Source organism: Lotus japonicus, chromosome 1 (assembly GCF_012489685.1).
Source record: "Lotus japonicus ecotype B-129 chromosome 1, LjGifu_v1.2".
Lineage (NCBI taxonomy): Eukaryota > Viridiplantae > Streptophyta > Magnoliopsida > Fabales > Fabaceae > Lotus > Lotus japonicus.
Genome location: NC_080041.1, coordinates 125,069,849 through 125,085,140, shown reverse-complemented (window position 1 = coordinate 125,085,140; position 15,292 = coordinate 125,069,849). Strand labels below are relative to the sequence as shown.

At 35.2% G+C, this 15,292-nt stretch overlaps 1 protein-coding gene and 1 long non-coding RNA gene across 7 annotated transcripts; one reads left to right on the top strand and one right to left on the bottom strand.

The window, feature by feature from the left end:
• The first annotated feature begins 1,317 nt into the window (after positions 1 to 1,317).
• LOC130730275 (uncharacterized) lies at positions 1,318 to 3,531 on the top strand. Of its 6 annotated transcripts, none has more exons than XR_009016300.1 (4): positions 1,318 to 1,496; positions 1,709 to 2,020; positions 2,226 to 2,902; positions 3,088 to 3,531. It is a non-coding gene; the product is annotated as an uncharacterized LOC130730275 (long non-coding RNA). The 6 variants fall into 6 exon arrangements; XR_009016298.1 differs by having other exon boundaries at positions 1,703 to 2,020; XR_009016301.1 differs by having other exon boundaries at positions 1,319 to 1,496; positions 1,780 to 2,020.
• A 4,622-nt stretch (positions 3,532 to 8,153) lies between these two features.
• On the bottom strand, positions 8,154 to 12,073 carry LOC130730274 (probable 2-oxoglutarate-dependent dioxygenase SLC1). The gene is made up of 5 exons (XM_057582238.1): positions 11,786 to 12,073; positions 11,329 to 11,637; positions 10,344 to 10,585; positions 9,171 to 9,522; positions 8,154 to 8,708 (listed from the first exon to the last, which is right to left on the bottom strand). The coding sequence occupies exons 2-5, from the start codon at positions 11,617 to 11,619 to the stop codon at positions 8,454 to 8,456; spliced, it is 1,140 nt and encodes a 379-aa protein (XP_057438221.1). The 5' UTR covers positions 11,620 to 11,637; positions 11,786 to 12,073; the 3' UTR covers positions 8,154 to 8,453.
• Between the last annotated feature and the right edge of the window lie 3,219 nt (positions 12,074 to 15,292).

The window sequence follows — 15,292 nt, the reverse complement described above, 5'->3', positions numbered from 1 at the left end:
AAAAGGAGATGATGTGCACATGACATCCCACACTGACCTCTCTCATTCTACTGAAGTTTTTTCCCTTATTATTGTTAGTCAAGGGAAAATAACCTAGGTCCACTCCCTCCCTTTGTCTGAGCAAGAAGAGATCCCATCAACTTAAGATCCACATCCACCGATCGTTAAGAAAACTAGGCCTAACAACAAGAAAGATCCCCAGAGTAAAATAACAAGAGAAAAATACTAGAAAGAAAGAACTTAACGAGCAACGAGAGCTTTGAGACTCTGATTTTATCAAGGAGCCCTTCAGCTTTCAAGCTGCAGTGAATGCGATGATTTTATTCGCATTCAACTCAAGAGTTTTGGTGTTCATCGTAGGCAAGGCTAATACCAACCAGCTTTAAACATGCCGTCTTCATCCGAGAGTCTTCCTCTTGTCTTATTTGAAAGATCATATTTGACGGGGTTAAGATCAAGTTTTCATGATTGATCTCAATGTTTACAAATCGTCTTAGATAAAGTTCAGATCCACTTTTTATGATTCAAGGTTTACACCATTTGAAGTCGAGATAAAAACTGAATTGAAGGGCGAAACATTACAATGAGTGAACTAAAGCCACATATGATGACACGTGAATGTCCAAAATTTCTTTAAGTGGTCTCATGAATATATCTATTAATTACTTAATTTAATTAACCATATGAGAATGAGGGGCAAACGCGATTAATTCTTTGCACTTTGACAAATTTGTGAAGTCATTTCCTTAACCAAAAAATGATTCATGAACCACCAATGAGTGTAGACACCTAATTGGATAAACAAGTAAAAAGTGTGATAAATGATGTGATATGATAAAGTAGTTTAAAAAGAAAATTGTTGTTTGAAAAACATATGTAGTGTGTGTTTGGCTCGGCGTTAGTAGAATTGGATCTGGCCAGAATTGGATCTGATATGAATTGGATCTGGTAAACGTGAGTTTGAGTGACGTGATTTATGTTTGGATACATTTATCAGGAATTGGATCTGATAGACTTGAATTGGATCTGTAAAAGGGAAATGGGACAATTGGATCAACATTGATGCTGAAGCAACAAATTGTTGTGTTAGGATGGATCCAATTCTGGGGGATCCAATTCTGGGGCCAGAATTGGATCAACATTTAACATCCAAACATCAATGGAGATGGAAAAATCACGTTTGAGGTCTTTAAACGTGGATCAGGCCTGATCCAACGTGCATCCAAACACACCCGTATTGTTGATGGTTATCTATGATGATTCTTGTTAGTGCCATGAACTGTCATGACAAATTCGACCATCTACTCAATAGTTGATACATAGATATATCCTCAAAAACTAAAAACTTAATTTTGTGATATATATTATATTATTTTTCTATTCTCATCATTTCTCCCTCTACACCCCCCACCGAAAATTTTCCTTTGGTCATTCCTTGTTATCCCCGACGTTTTGTCGGCTCTGTTTCGCCGTGGTCTGGGCTTCGACGCAACCAGGTTAGGATTCATATCTCTTAACTCACAAGCACTCTTGACATTTGTTCGCCAAATTCAGCAATAAATGAAGTTAGGATGTGATTGTTCATCTCGCTGGATTCTGCTTCTGTTTGCATTTCCATGTATTCATCTTATTTTTATAGTAATGATTTCAATGTGTTTGACTAATAGTTTCTTCACTTACTTTCAGTTTAACATATTTATAGTGGCAGGTTTCCTGATACATGATTGTTTATATTTTTATGGTCATTTGGATACGATCTTATTGGAGTTTATCTACTAGAAAATACACTAAAAACCCGGTAGGATACGGAGAGCAGAGAACACTTATTGGAGCTTCTCTACTAAAAAAATGCGCTAGATAAGCACCAATAAGTGTTATTTGGTTTGCATCCAAACAAGCTCTAAATAAGCTACAATAAGTGCTGAAGTGATGAGCAATTGAGGAATCGAAATGAAGAGAGCTCGATAAGCGCTTAGCCTGGCAGCAATTCTCCAGAAATCGCATGCTGCTCCTTGTGTAGGTATATTTGTTTCATGTATATCACATTCATAGAAGGAATGAAGAGACCTGGCTAACTTTAACGGCCCATTGCAATCAGTTCACTTAATTATATGACTATATCATTTGAGTATCCTTATAGTGAATGCAATCATCCAGCACAAATCTACAAGAAAGTTATTTCTGTAAGATTAGTTAATTTCTTGTTTCCTTTGTGATTAGTGTAGTTTCTGGAGTGGCAAGATGTCATTGGCATTTTATGTCTCCACGGGAGAAAACCAGATGCCCTGTATGAAGTAAAGAATCCAGAAGTGCGACAATAGTTTTGAAGATTAACGGGGAGGATACAAGTATCATCAGTCCTACCCTTGGCTTAAACATCATCAAAACCATCTCCCACCAAACACACATCTTTCCCTCCCTACACAAATCCATTACTTTTCTATTATATGCATACCTTGTGTCCCTCACGGCGTTTTCATTTATTTTCTTCCTGTGTATTGCTAATTATGTTTGTTATAATGTAATATGTTTCATAAGAATGAGTTTTTTAAGTTTTAATGCATTTTGTTTGAGTCGAAAACGTGTGATCTTACTTCTTAATTTGGCGGCGGCATATTCTAAGAACATGATAGGAATTTTCTTGAATTTATGTTGTTAGCCTTCATTTTGCTTAGTATCTTGCTGTGATTTATTATATTCTAGAATGTTGAGTCATTTATCCACATTGACAATGGCAGTTACACTCTGAATATATGGGATGTTGGGGTCCGAAAAACAATACCATCTTACTGGATGAACTCATTTGAGCAAACAGATGATTTGGTTTGGGTAGTTGACAGTTCGGATCTCAGAAGGTTGGATGACTGCAAAAACGGAGCTAAACAACCTTCTAAAGGAAGAGGTTTGTTCAATCCAAAATGGTTTGTGCTTATTCACCTAACAAATTGCTCATATGTTATACTTAAATGAAGATAAATGAAGATATTTGGTCTTTTTCTTTTCTTTTCGGTGACTTATCAATTCATCTCCTTTATGTGTGATCAATTGATCGGTACGAACCTGCGTCTTTGTGTAAATGCTTTGCAGGATAACAATCTTGTTCATTCCATTTGCAGCTGCTTTCCTTTCCCTTGATAACTTGCTCATTTACCTCAAAGGATAAATAATTTTTAATGGTTGTGGCAAAGAAATCAGATAAGTACCTGCTCCTTTAAGCACTTGAAAAAAAAAAACCATTTCTGTGTAGCAAGGTCCTGTTTTGTTGGAGTTCCTGAAGAGTGGCTAAATCTATAGTGTTTCGATGTATATGGTATGCCCATAAGGAGGGGTTCTACTGAAAGTGTTTTCTGAGTATGTTATTTATGGAAGAACCTAGCGTGGGAAGACCTTGTTGTATTGTTGATCTGGATAGCAGTTTCAATTTGTTGATCTGGAAATGATGGTATACTGAAAATTGATGATCTGGATAGCAGTTTCAATTTGTTGATGAAAATTCATTACCTTTACTATGGATATTCTTCTTCTTTTGTATTTGCGTTGATGTTAATTGTGAAGTTTCTAGGTTGGGGAACTGAAACACACAAATTTGTGGGTTTTTTAGGACTACAGTTAGGTTGCCCAATTTCCAGGAGACCTTTTCTGATCAAAACTTGTGAAGGTGATTGCAGGGGCCTTTGCTGGGATTCCTTTTGTGTAAGTCAAAACTTAGAAATGACAATAGGTGGTGATTTTGAATGAGATTGCTAATTGGTGAGGACCATTTAGTACTATCTTTCTTCAGCTTATCTTGTATCTAATTGTTGAAAATACTGCCTTCAAACCTTGATAATTTATGAAAAACTGTGAATGTTAAACAGAACTTTTCATTCTGTCTTGAAAACTTAAATATGGCCTTCCCTATGGCAGGCCAGGTTTCAAATAAACTTATTAGTATTCAGTAATAGAAGACACACAATTATACAAGGGTTCCTGCTTGAGTCATGAAACTTGGATTTTTTAATAGAGCTGGAAGTAGTTATGGGCTCCTTAGCATTCCTACGTGCACTTGCTGATTTTCTGCCATAAATCATGGCAAGTTCCAAAAGGCAAATACAATTGGCAGGTTAATTTTTTTAGCAGTTGAGACTTAAATGACCGTACGTGTTTTCAGTTTATTTTCTTGGAAGTTGCAAAACACTAGAGCCCCATTTGGAAGAGCTTATTTGAGCTTATCTTATAGCATAAATGCTTATATAGGTGTCTGAGAGAGCTTATGTAAAAAGCTTATGGGCTACCTATAAAGTGTTTTGAGCTTAATTTCATAAGTTATTCAGAATAGCTTATGAATATGAGCTTATATTTATGTATAACCTATGTTCAACTTATTTAGTAAGTTTCTCGAATTAGCTTCTGAATAATCGCTTATGTGATGAGCGCTTATTAAGCTGTTTACACAAATGCCCCTAGATAGTACTGTAAGAGCAGCTTAAAACTTTAGTAAATGCCACAAACCCATAGCAGTTGTTAATTTGTACCATTATGTCCAATTTTAGAATAACAAGGTCAGAGATTTTACCCACCTGAAAGACAGCAACATCTCTACAAAGTACAAACCAACACTGATTTCATTTCTTTGGCTGCTTATTATAATATAATATAGGGCATCATATATAGATCCACATATAATGCAGCTCAAAGATTAAAGTACAAGTACAAACTCTGAGACAAGAAAAGAAAAAGGGAGTACATTAATTGACAGTACATAGTAGGGATATTAGTTATACTGCCAAAGCTCCCTGGAGAACCCAATTCACACAGAGAGAAGGGAGTTGGAGGAATTGGAAAATGCCAAAGGATCAAAGTTGCCCTTTTGATGAGAAATCGCCCGCAATTTATTCTTGCTCAGCCATGAAGGATAAGTTGCACAGAAACACTGACATACACAGATGGAGGATAACCATTTACCGCCCGCACCCACCATGCTTCTCCGCCGCCACCACCTCGTAGCGGCAGAGAAGCAGGAACCTTAACATTACATGTTTGTGATGGGGTGCAGTTTGGAGAGGGTTTGAGGAGGAAGCATATATTGGGAGTTATAGGACTTGCTTGTTGCTCAAAATGGTAATGAAAAGGTAAGATGACTTAAGTATCTAGTTTTTGGCACAACAAAAAACTAAAAGGTAGGTTCTTAATTTATAGCATCTTCCAAGGGATATGCTCTTGACACCCACATTGCTATCCACATATGATATACAGTCCCTTTCCATTTATCTCCGCACGAATTGTTACATATGTTCCTTTTGGCACCATCCAATAGAAAGTGCCAAACATGAATTGTATAAGTAGTCATAGGTTTTCGCTTTCTTTGCTCCCCCCTTTACTTATTATCTTAGTGACCATTTATATTTTGTTACAACAGCAGAATCATTCTTAGCTCCCTTTTGGATCAAAGTTTGATGCTCTCTGTTTTATTGCATCATGCATGCACATGACAAAAGGGTTTACTCCTTGATGAGTATTTGGAGACCAGTTTTATATGTAATTAGGTATGGGTTTGAAAAAGAGTCCATAAGTGGGTTTAATCATAGTGAATGAATGAATGAAAACCATAGTGAATTAAGCCAATCAATTCAATTTTGTATTCCATCACTGTTTTTCTTTCCTGTTACAGTCTTCAGACAATTGATTTGAATATGCCGGGAAAAAGACTCCAATTAGATGTAAAAGTTACCAGTTTATAAACAGAAAAGAAGGGGACAGTCAGTTAGTGGCATATGTAAGTGGGATACTTTAAACTTTGAGAAGAGAGGAATATCATTTGATGCCAAAATAAATCAGTATGAATATGATTCTTCCACCTGATTTAGTGTTAAAGTATACATAACATTGAAATCCAAGAACATCAAATCCACAATTAAGAAAAGTATAATATCATTTGTTGAGTCGGCTTAACCTCCAATGTTAATTAGCGTCGGTCTGTTAGGCCTTGTGTCAGCTTAGCCAACGCTAATTAACATCAAAGTCGAGGCCAACATTGATTTTTACTGCTAAAATGCACTTTCTTGTAGTTTACCAATTCAGATTAACTGATTTTTTATTTAATGCATCTGAAAAGAACTTCATCTTTAGACTAGCAACAAAACGTACACAATTCAAAATGATATTAAAAGACCACCAAAATAAAAGAGGCCTACTCAAAGAAATTAAATTGCTAGAACAATCTGCACTTCTCTCTTCAACGGAATTGTCTGGGAAGCTGATTGAAAATGGAAAAGAAAAATGTGCAAGTGATTAAAATTCAGTGAGAAACCTAATATATTTAACTATAATTATTTAAAACCCCGTGCTTTCAAGAGCGACCTTTGCTATTGTCAACTTGGTTCTTATCATCTAAATTATTCTCCACAAAATTGCTACTTGGATCCTTGTGTTCACGAAAATCCCAAACACAGAACTCGGCTAGTCATGCGCCTTACTCTGCTTCATAAAACACTAAATGTACAAATGATGGGGGAGTGGAATCCTTTTTTCCCAAAAGGACGGGGGGAGGAGTCTACTAGCATTTGAGTGGTGTTTATGGCCGATGATGCTGCCAATCATAATTGGCGAGGTTAACACTGCTGACCGGTTGACGACAATCTCAACCATGAATTTGGCCGACCATGATGGAAGAATCATAATAGTCCATAATCCGTAAAGTTTTGAGTCAGGAAGTGACTAAAAAACTATTATACCTAAAATGAAACCGTGAATACGACTCACTTATTAACAAACATAATGGTCCATCTTCCATCTAATGTAAAAATTTAAAAAGGAAATCTATGAACTTTGAGCTAATAAATTAAATCAAACCAAAGCTCTCTGAGGTAGCCCTTTGCATGGATATAATTTGACCCATTTAAAAAGATAGGACGACTAGCTTCTTGGTAGGTGGCAGGGGAATTCATAACAACCTTCCAAATAAAGTCAATTGCTAAAAGACTTAGAGTATGATATCATGCCACATCAACACTTAATATGATAATGTTTGAATGAGTTATGATTCATGAACTATGATCAGCAATTAACATGACATGATATGGATATGAAATTTTGATGTCAACTATGTGGTTAATGACTAGCCAAAAAGAATAAACAAAAACTAGCTTGGTCAAGTCAATTTGGTACGTACTGTACATGTCCCACCAACCGCGTCAAGGTCAACTCACAACACATTTCCGTTACTGCATGGTTTTACCAAAGTCCAAAGTCATGCATACATACATGGATCGCAGCCTTTTTTTGTTTGAAAAAAATCAGTTTATTAGACTTCTGAAGTTTGTGATTTTGGATTTTCAAAATTCGACGGTCTTAACCATGTGGTCTCATTTCAAAAAAAAAAATGCAATATTATACGTTGCATTATGTTGGTTAAATTAGTTATTTAGTTATCTGCAGACTTTGACTTACGTTGGAATTGTTCAAACTTTTTAGCTTTGCCAACATTAGTTTTTTTTTTACAAACATCTGGTACCGATCACCCTTTGGATGCTGTCGGCGAGATTCGGGATTTAGACACAGTTGAGGCTCATCATCCCTCCCCTATGTTAATTAGCTCAAATGTACAATGCACAAGTATTGACTGAGTTGGCTTTTACTTAATTTTTGGTGTGGAATACATGTATTCTCTACATGATATATGAGACAATTTAGTTCGAGTTAAAAATATCTACATTGTGATGAGACTAATTCTTTAAGAAGAATTTATTTTCATTCATAAAATGTCATTATCATATCTTGTTGAAGGAGAATCAAAACTTCAATTTAAAAGTGTAAATGAATCATATATAACTCAAATAATTTTGATGTATTCGATGGAACTGAACATGACTTCGAATAACTCTTAAACTTGTTGTCTTGGCTCAAACCGAAGAACTTAGAGATTTTGATCTTGAGATCACCTTTAAACTTGGATTAGATGAGTCCTTTCGAACATTTGCTTGTGAACCACATGATTGTCGCTTCGAATTATCTTGAAGCTTGAGCCCTGATTTTTTCCATCTTTTCTTGGAACCACCTTTATGATCCTTGATTCTATTTTTGACTTGTCCTTTGAAACAACCTTATGAACCCTTTCTCTTACATTAACAAGGGTTTTCCTAATTCACTTGATTTCGAAATTTCAGGATTAACAATTTGTGAAACAAGAAAGTGATATTGTTCTTGATGAGGTATTGAGAAGTACAAGAGATCCTCGACCATAGTAGATCGAGTTTATACAAAAAAGAAATCAATCCTCTGGATTCACTAAAAAATTAACTAATTACCATCTCCAGAATACAATTGAAATTTCCAAAAATTTTCTCTGCACCATAACATAGAGCAGGACCTACACAAGAAGAAGAACAAGTCTCTTCATGCACACTAGCTAGTAGTACATAGAAAGAAAGTGAGGAATCAATATATCTATGCATATATAATTGTTGTTTCTTTAATTATGTACATGTGAATAATTTCCTGGAGTTGAGGAAATCCTTTTTCTTGGGTTCTCTAGAAGATACATAGGCAAGAAAGGTTTCAAAATCAGTGTCCATGTAACGCTTGGGATTCTCTTCATCAATGAGTTTTGGCGACACTCTCACCGTGCAGGTGAAGGGAAGGCTATGCAGTGAAGCCACTGATACCCTGCTCTTAACTTCATTCACCACAACCCTGTGCAATACGCTCTTGTATTTTCCATTGCTATATATCTGCAGATAATAACCCCCCCAAAAAATAGGAGGAAAAATAATAATCAGCACAACAAAAAATTATGATTATTTTTTTTAAATGTTTTGCATGGAGATGACCTAGCTAAGTTTTTGAAATAATTATTCAATGAGATTTGAGTACACTAACTTAGCACAAACACTTCGACACCCTACAATTTATTGAGATTTTTGGCTGTCGAAAACTACAAAGTTTATTTTCCTTATAAATACTTAAGTTTGTGAACGTCAGAAATCACCATAAATTATAATGTCAGGTTCCCGCGGTTTACAAACCTACCGTTTGTTGGAGATTTCTGACAACAACAAGCAGAGTTATTTTTTTTTATAAACTATGCAGTTTGTGAATGTTAGAAGTAGCCCACAAATTAAATTACATGTGTCGAGTGTCTGAGTGATTCATTAAAAGTTTAGCGTTACTCTTATTTAGTTGCATAATTGTACCTCTAAGTGATCGCCTATGTTGACCACAAAGGCGTTGGGAATAGGTTGAACAGTGACCCATTTTTCTTGGTATTGGATCTGCAAACCCTCCACCTCATCTTGGAGGAGAAGTGTGAGGAACCCATAATCAGAGTGAGGGTGCATTCCCAGGGTTAGGTCTGGTTCAGGGCATGTTGGGTAGAAATTAGCTACCATCATCTGGCTCCCATTGCTGAAGTCTCTCATAATATTGTCCTTTTCTTCTGTCTTCTGTTCTTTGCTGGCTTCCATAATTCCTAAGCTCTCTAGGATGGCTTCCATTATTACTAGGAACAAGTGTTTGGTTTCTTCTGCATAGGTGGCCACCACTTTCCTGTTTTTAAAAATACAAAAGATGAAAACACACTTACATCAAACATTGTCAGAAAGTCACTAATTTAATAGTAATTCTACAGTTGTTGCTTGTAGACCCGTGTATTTTTTTTCTTTCTAAAAAGGACAATAATAGTATAATTGACTAGAAATCAAAAGTAAACTCCATTTGGCTTATAAAAAGAAACTAAATTCCTATTTTATCAAGACCACATGTATCATATTCTTGTGTTTTTTACCTAGTTACTGCATATGAGTCCATCCAAAAACAATTACATTTTGGTGGAGTTATCTCTTTTATTGCAATTTTTTTTCTCTTTTCATATATAAGACTTGAAAACGAAACTTTACTTAAGGACAATTTATCATATACCACTGAAACTAACATGTTTCTAAATTATAGTTAAATATAGGCAAAATATTTCCTCTGAATATTACTTGATACCTTTAATTATGCTGAATCAAACACCAGCCGGCTGACACTTCAGCTGACCCCACATGTTTGTTGCTAAAACTAAATTAATTTCCTTATAAAGCAATGGAATATGACTTGATTTGAAATGAAAGTTTGTCCACTTAAGCAGGACCCGAGGGATCAATTAGTTAATGAATTTACTAAACTAAACATAAACTAAACATAGCTGTAACACAATTCTACTCAATGAATTAGTGTGTGTCTAGATATCAATTGAGTAAACGCATGTGAAAACACATTTATGATTTATCTTAATTAATAAAAAAAGATATGTTCACTTTTTATCTTGGAGTGAGTGTTAACTATGTAAGCTGTGGCGCCAACACACTCTTAGTAGTAGCACTCACCGGAAGTCGCCGAGGGAAGAAGGCCAATGAGGGACATAATCTGCATCGCACATAAGTTTCAAGAAATCCCTCCAGCAGAACACAGTGTCTTTGGTTTGGCTAAAGCTAGTCCCATATCGAACAGGTGCTCGCATATCAGTTGTCATGTACTTGGCTCTGTCCTCAAAAGGGAGATCAAAGAACTTACCTATCACATCTATCACGCTCTTTATATCATCATCTGAGATGCAATGATTTACCAGCTGCATATATGATCAATCCAATAGAACAAATAACAACAATTAGATTACATTTTCATTGATGATTACTGATAATATTCCAGTAGCTCCTTAATTCTCACTTTTCTTTATGAGTAAAACAAGGGCAATGAACACTACATATCCACTTATCAACCATGTTTTACTAGTTACACTTAGTACAAGTTGTTTACACAAAATGTTTCTTATGTGCAGAGAAGTTCTTTAAATTCATAAACCAGATTTTTCTTAGCCCACATATAGTAGACAAAGTCATACCGTGAATCAAGAAAAACTCGTTCATAAATTAAAATAATTTCTCTGTAAATTAATTTTAACATAAAGAACATATAATAAATAATGTGTACTGAATATTAGTCGTAAAAATAAGTTTTGAATTCCATGATTCAAGGTATATAAAAAAAATTAGATTATAAAAGAATAAGATAATAATCTGCAGCTACAACCAATACCCTTTGATGTAGACACCAGCTTAATGATATTATAAACATGTAGAGGAACTCATGCATGATGCTCCTCAACTTCATATCATATTATGCATATACATGCACATCTAATAATTTATAAACATCTCATTTTCAACTCTAATCAGAGTAAGAAAGAACTAAAAAATAGAGAAGTGAAAGATATAATTAATAAGTGATGTGATATGTTTGAGAAAAGAAAGTGATTGTGATTTGTGAATATATCAAAATTCTAAAGTTCAATTCATCTACCCAATTTCCAACCTGGAAAAAGCCATACTGCTCACAAGCATTGGCTAGGGACTGAAGGGCTTGGGGCCTATTGGGACCAAGCAAATCAGCAAAATCAATAATGGGCAGCTGAAGATTCTGCTTTGCAACATTATTTGGGACATCAATACTTGTGGTGGGTCTGTCTGAAGCTGGAAGTATATACTTTCTTGGTACAGTTTGAAGGTGACCGTTCTCAAACAGGTGCTTCACTCCTTTATGATATTGAATTTCTGGTATATCATCCTCTCTCCTCTGGTCATTCATTACCATTGCAGGAGACATATATGAAAAGGTAATAGCCTGCATGTAGAAGTAAATTACATAAGCATATATACATATAACTGATAAAAGAACTTATGCTTATTTTTAAGATAAAAATGTGCTCTCTTCTCTTTCATTGAATGGAAAGTATAGAATGGTGAAGTTAAACTGAGTTATTTCTCACTACCTTGGTTGAGAAATATATAGTTAATAGGGCTTAGAAGGAGACGAACTGAAAAAACTAGCTTGATTTGCAATGCTAATGAAGTTTGCATTTTGATGTTTATATAGTACAGGGAAGAAGGAAAGGTGGGGCAGGGAAGAGTAGCAAGTTTTGAAAAAACCAGCCATGGTTTCTGAACCCGAAGACTGATTCCATTCAAGTCCAATTAACAATACCGTTGACAAAAGTTCAGTCAGACCAAGGGAAGGGACATATACACAAGACTCCATCTCTGCTTATCACACCACTCAAATTTTCTCTGCATAAATAAATAATTATTGTAAATAAATTATTGTCTCTTTCCTAGTTAGAACCTATAGCTACCTCTCTCTTGTATTTTTCTCATCATTGTTAATATTTTGTGTCTTTACATTGTATTAAAAGTCAAAAAACATTATTTTGAAAATCAAGCCATTACATGAAATCATATCTAAATAGAGCTGACCTTTTGGCGTTCATATTAATTAATTGGGCAATTTTATGGTTGTTCGTGTTAAAAATTGGTTCACTAATATATATATACATGTCTTATATGTAAACTTTGTGTTTGCACGAGCCGTTTTACATATGTGTTTTCTTCTAGCGATAGATTCGAGCGTCGATGCTCACCCCCCATTGCATTACCCGCACTTCCAATCGTAACCTAGCTATTTTACCCGCCTGACATACGAGCATCATCGTCATCATTACTAATTTCACTTGGATTCCTAACCTATGGTGTTTATGTCACTTCTCTACGTCCCATCGAATGTCTTTCCCCTTTCCCCACAACACAGACACGAAGCTCAAGACCTCGAACGATTCGTGCAAGCTGGCCTTAGCCACCCAAGTCACGCGATCGTTAAGAGATCCAACGACGGACAAACAACGACGTACCCCACACCCATTCCTCGATACCCTTGAAACCCACCTAGGTATAAGGCAAGTCCAGAAGGATTACATGGTACACACATTATTCCCAACTCATTAATTGCAATATCCTCTTCCCCCAGCCTCTAACTTAGGCATCAAAGTGTCACCACAAGAACCCCTGTGTCGACGACAGAGCTCTGCCACTCCATCTCCTGTGAAGCTCATACCACCGAATATATATATCTTACTTTTCCTCCTTTATCAACACTATTGTAGTGATTTATTTGATCGGACTTGTCTGATCCTGTTTAATGGTGTTTTCAACCATTGTTAAACGCGAACTGTAAAAAAAGCGTTTAATGGGGGTTTTCAACCTCCCCTAATAAAACACACAATTTTGTGCGGTCCTTATAGTGTTTTAAAACCGCAAAGATACTTTTTCTTAAATACTTAGAAACCGCGGCAATTTGCATATGAATGTCGCAAAAAATCTGTATATGTTGCTCAATTATGTGTAAAAGTTAATTAGCAAGAAAAACATTTGTTAATCATTTTTTGTCTTGGTTCATGATCGACAAAACCTAATTATTCTAGTCTATTATAGTCTTTATTCCCACACACATATGTACATTTTCTTCCAGTTTGGCTACGTTCAGTTAATTAAGTAGAAGAATTGGACACCCTTCATTGTCATGCCTTTAACTTTGTGACCACACAAACCGTTAGTATATTTGGATTCAGTTAATCGATCTCCTTTAGTTTGATGGCTAGCAAGTTCTTTATTTATGTCTTCTAGAATGATTAATATTTTCTTGAAATATAAATCATTCTTAATCGACCATTCAAATATTTACTTCGCGCGTACATACTTTCCAAGTCATGTTAAAATTTAGTGGCTGATGAATCAAAAAATAATATTTCCAAGTCACGTTTCGAAGCCTTCCAGGAAACTTTAGATTAGCATACCAGCAGGACAAAATATGGTATCTATTGATCGCTTTGTATTTATTTTGTTTATTGTTTCTACTTTTGTTTGAATGATGATTGATGCTTTAGCAGCCATATTATCATTACTCTATAATAATAATTACAATATATCACCTGTTCAGTGGATTTCCATTGTTTTTTTAATTTTTAGCATTGCTAGTATTACATATTAGGACAACAAGAACCACTTGAGTGACATTTATAGGTTATTGAACCAAATAAATCGGAGATTATGCTTCATATACGTATCATAGTTGGTGTTTGTCTATAATTCGTACCATTGAGCATTTTCCTTGTTTTTTATTCGTTAAACCGGTTGCATGTTTTTAGTTTCGATCACTAATTTAACTGCTTCACCTGGATATATTTTTTCATAGTCATAATATTCAACTTAATGTGGTACCTTAATTTAAATGAGGGTATGATACCTTAAATGATGTAAAACCTATTTATCTCTAAAATAAAATTAACTTCTAAAAGCCTCTAGCACCATCATTCATGAGCATTTTAGTAGGTTATCTCATTATATTGTCGTTCGCCAGACACCAATTTCCATATCTCACTCTTATTGTGGTCAATAACTCTCTTGTTCTTACATAGCATACATTTCCACTTCCACCACTAAATTCTGACTTAAAAAAAGCTGCAACAACCAACATGACGTCTAAGATTCCAACAAAAGTCAAAAGATATAATCTCCTCTCTTTCTTTGCCCTTCAATTTCACATTTTCTTCTAGTCGGGGTACCATACCCAAAAGAATTTCAGGGTACACAGAATTTGCCTATATATTTATCTGCAATATATCGAATATACATACTGATTCTTGTAGAAAAATAAATTCTACGTTACATACATCTTGTTTTTGGTCAACAACGTAGTATGCTTTCTTTTGGGTCAATGTCTAACGAAGGCTTAGATGCAGAAATTGGGTTAACAATAGAATGGGGGTTCGGTTCTTGAAATTGAAATCTAATAGTCACAGTTTTGGCCCATCAAAATTTGAACCCCGTGTTGACAAAAGGGAAAAAAAATGTTTGAGCCCGTTAATATTTAAATATTTTGTTACACCTTAAAATATTACTTGTCAAAACAAAACAAAAAGTACATATAACGGTCCAGTGACGAACCTAATCAGCAGAAGTTGTCAGTCAGAAGTTGTCAACGTGAATATTTTTCGCATCAAATTTAATTTTAGTCTCTATAAATTTTTTAAATTATATTTTCAGTCTTCCTTCCCACCACCACACTCCTCTACCTTCTTCACCATACTAGCCATGCTAAAAGACTATGGAGATCCACTGAGCAGGTGAATATTGTAATTATTATTAATTATAGTAATACTGTATCCAGTCATGATCTGAGAGTCAACAATAATGGATTAGGAGGAGGCATTTCTTCTGTTGAAAGTGTGCAACAGAACAGTGCAGTGACAGTGGAAAGTGGGAGCAAGTCTAGCTTGGAACATCTTCAGAAGCGGCAAAACTGTCAAGAGCTAGCTTCCAACAGGTTCCTTCCCTCTCTTGGTTAAATTGTAATTGGATTTACACATTGGAAATTGAAGTCATGCTGCTGATAGTGAATTTCTGGTTGGCTTTCATAGTAATAACATTTTGCAAATTCATACTTGTAA

Bases quoted from the DNA above. Each gene is read 5' to 3' on its own strand.
- LOC130730274 (XM_057582238.1), bottom strand. From the start codon at position 11,619: ATGTCTCCTGCAATGGTAATGAATGACCAGAGGAGAGAGGATGATATA. The intron at 10,586-11,328 runs GTTGGAAATTGG...TCATATATGCAG, and splicing joins AGCAGTATGGCTTTTTCCAG to CTGGTAAATCATTGCATCTC. The intron at 9,523-10,343 runs GTGAGTGCTACT...TTTTAAAAACAG, and splicing joins TCTTCCCTCGGCGACTTCCG to GAAAGTGGTGGCCACCTATG.